Source organism: Octodon degus, unplaced genomic scaffold, assembly GCF_000260255.1.
Source record: "Octodon degus isolate 3935 unplaced genomic scaffold, OctDeg1.0 scaffold00136, whole genome shotgun sequence".
Classification (NCBI taxonomy): Eukaryota; Metazoa; Chordata; class Mammalia; order Rodentia; family Octodontidae; genus Octodon; species Octodon degus.
The window spans coordinates 1,885,142-1,887,058 of NW_004524712.1; the positions used below are offsets into that span (position 1 = coordinate 1,885,142).

Sequence of the window (1,917 nt, forward strand, 5' to 3'; positions counted from 1 at the left end):
GCATCTCCTTGCTCAGTGATGTGTGCTCTTTGGATAACTTCTAGCAAGGTTTTAGGAAACATGTAGACACCAAGCCTTTCCTCCTGATGTTCAAGTCAGCATAGTCATTGTCCACCATCCTTTTTTAGGGCTACTGTTTCCAGGCTGGTTGTCCACAGAACCCCTGTCATTGTTCTGCACGCAGGCACCATGTTGAAGGAATTTCTTCCCTCGGTTTCAGGAGAGTGTAGGTACAGAACTGGTAGTACAGGAAATTGAACTAAGCTCCAGGGAATGGAGTTTAAGGAGGCCTCATCTCTGTGTTGTTTAAGTGCAAGATCTCAACTTGGACCTGCTTCTTCATATCTCTGTGCACAACATCTCATCTCCTAGTATTTTTCCTATCAGCCTGCAAATATTATCTTGTTGGAGCTTATTTGTTTATTTAAAAAAATCAGTTTTTATGAGATATAATTAATATACCATAAGTTTACACATTAAAAGTGTGAACCAATTTAATGTACTGTCAGACCCCTAAGCCAAAGATTCCGTATCTTAATATCCAAAGGAAAGAATCTAATGAGAATACAAATGGCCCTAGAGTCAGTATGAGAGCACGTGGGGCTGTGCCTCATCCCTGAGCTACTCCGGCCCACAGTGTGCCCCGTTCACGCACCGCTAGGCTTAGCTTTCTCGTCTGCTCTCCCTAGCTCAAGCCACGCTATGCATGGTCTGCAGTGTATTCATGAATGGCAGGTGTGTGCAAGGCAGGGGCAACTGTACCATGGAGAAAGATGGTGGATGCAGAACCAGGGACATCTACTTTTTCAACGTAAGAGGTAATGCTGTTGTACAGTCCAGTGTCGCCCTTTGCAGGAGCTGTACACGTTTCTACTGTGGAGACCAGGCTGGGTGTGGGTATGGGGGATTCTTTCGCATGGAGCCCCAAGTGTTGCTTTCCGGCACTAAATATGAATGCTTTTGTCTTCCAGATGGGTTTTTCTACAACCACACTATACTGGACTGCTCAAATCCATGTAGGGCTTGGAAGCTGTACAATGAGAATCTGAAGGTTTCAAGCTTTTGCTGCCAAGGTCGAAATTTCTGTAATAGATATAAAGGAAAAATAGCAAATGAGAATATTATCTGACTGCCAATTTCTTTATGCCTTTCCTTTCCCGGGTGTCTCTGGGCTATCACCCTCTATCTATGCTTTGTTGAGGAAGCAGTGTCTTCATATAACCCCCAACTATGCCCTTTCCCCATTTTCCTGAACAACGGTCCCTCTGCCCCTTGCACTAAGCATTTCAGTGCATCCTGGCATTCTCTGCTCTCTTCATTCTCATCTGATAGCTTCCAGTTGCCTTCCTCGCTTTCCTCTCCCTCCCTCATAGTCACTGGGTTACTCTGGCTTACTGCCTGGCTTACACTAGTTTAGAAGAGACTGTCAATGCCCAGCCAGTTGATGGGCTGCATTGGATAGATCAGGAGTTGCAAGGGATATTGGGATACTCAGGAGACATGCCTCGTCAGCAGGATGGATGGGGAGGTATTAAAATTCCGGATGAAATCCAGGCTTGAGGCTGGTAAGTTCAGATCCACAGCTTTGGACACATTCCCAGAACCTATCAACATCTCCCTGATGAGCTGAGAGAGAGCCTCAATGAGTCCAGAGAGCAGAGGAGTGGGGTGAGGATGAGTCACAGAAGACAGAGATACAGGCTAAAGCATGAATAAAGGCCACTTGCTAGAAGATGAGTGAGAGAGACAGGAGGGGAGGCAGGGAGGAATATTTCATGTGTATCTTGTGAAGACTGTTGCATATAATTCACATTTGGTTGACTTTGAATGAGTTAAATTTTTTTAACAAATAAAATCTTACAAATCTACTTTTCTATTTCAGAACATCAAGTTAATATTTTTCATGGATTTTTTTTT

General features: G+C 44.2%; 1 protein-coding gene across 1 annotated transcript in view; it reads left to right on the forward strand.

Moving 5' to 3' along the window:
- Positions 1 to 1,129, forward strand: part of LOC101572865 (sperm acrosomal protein FSA-ACR.1) — a 2,008-nt gene extending 879 nt beyond the window's left edge. The window contains exons 2-3 of the mRNA XM_004641447.1: positions 690 to 818; positions 972 to 1,129. Coding sequence (XP_004641504.1) covers positions 690 to 818; positions 972 to 1,129 — 287 coding nt within the window. The remainder of the gene's footprint in view (positions 1 to 689; positions 819 to 971) is intronic.
- The last annotated feature ends 788 nt before the right edge of the window (positions 1,130 to 1,917 follow it).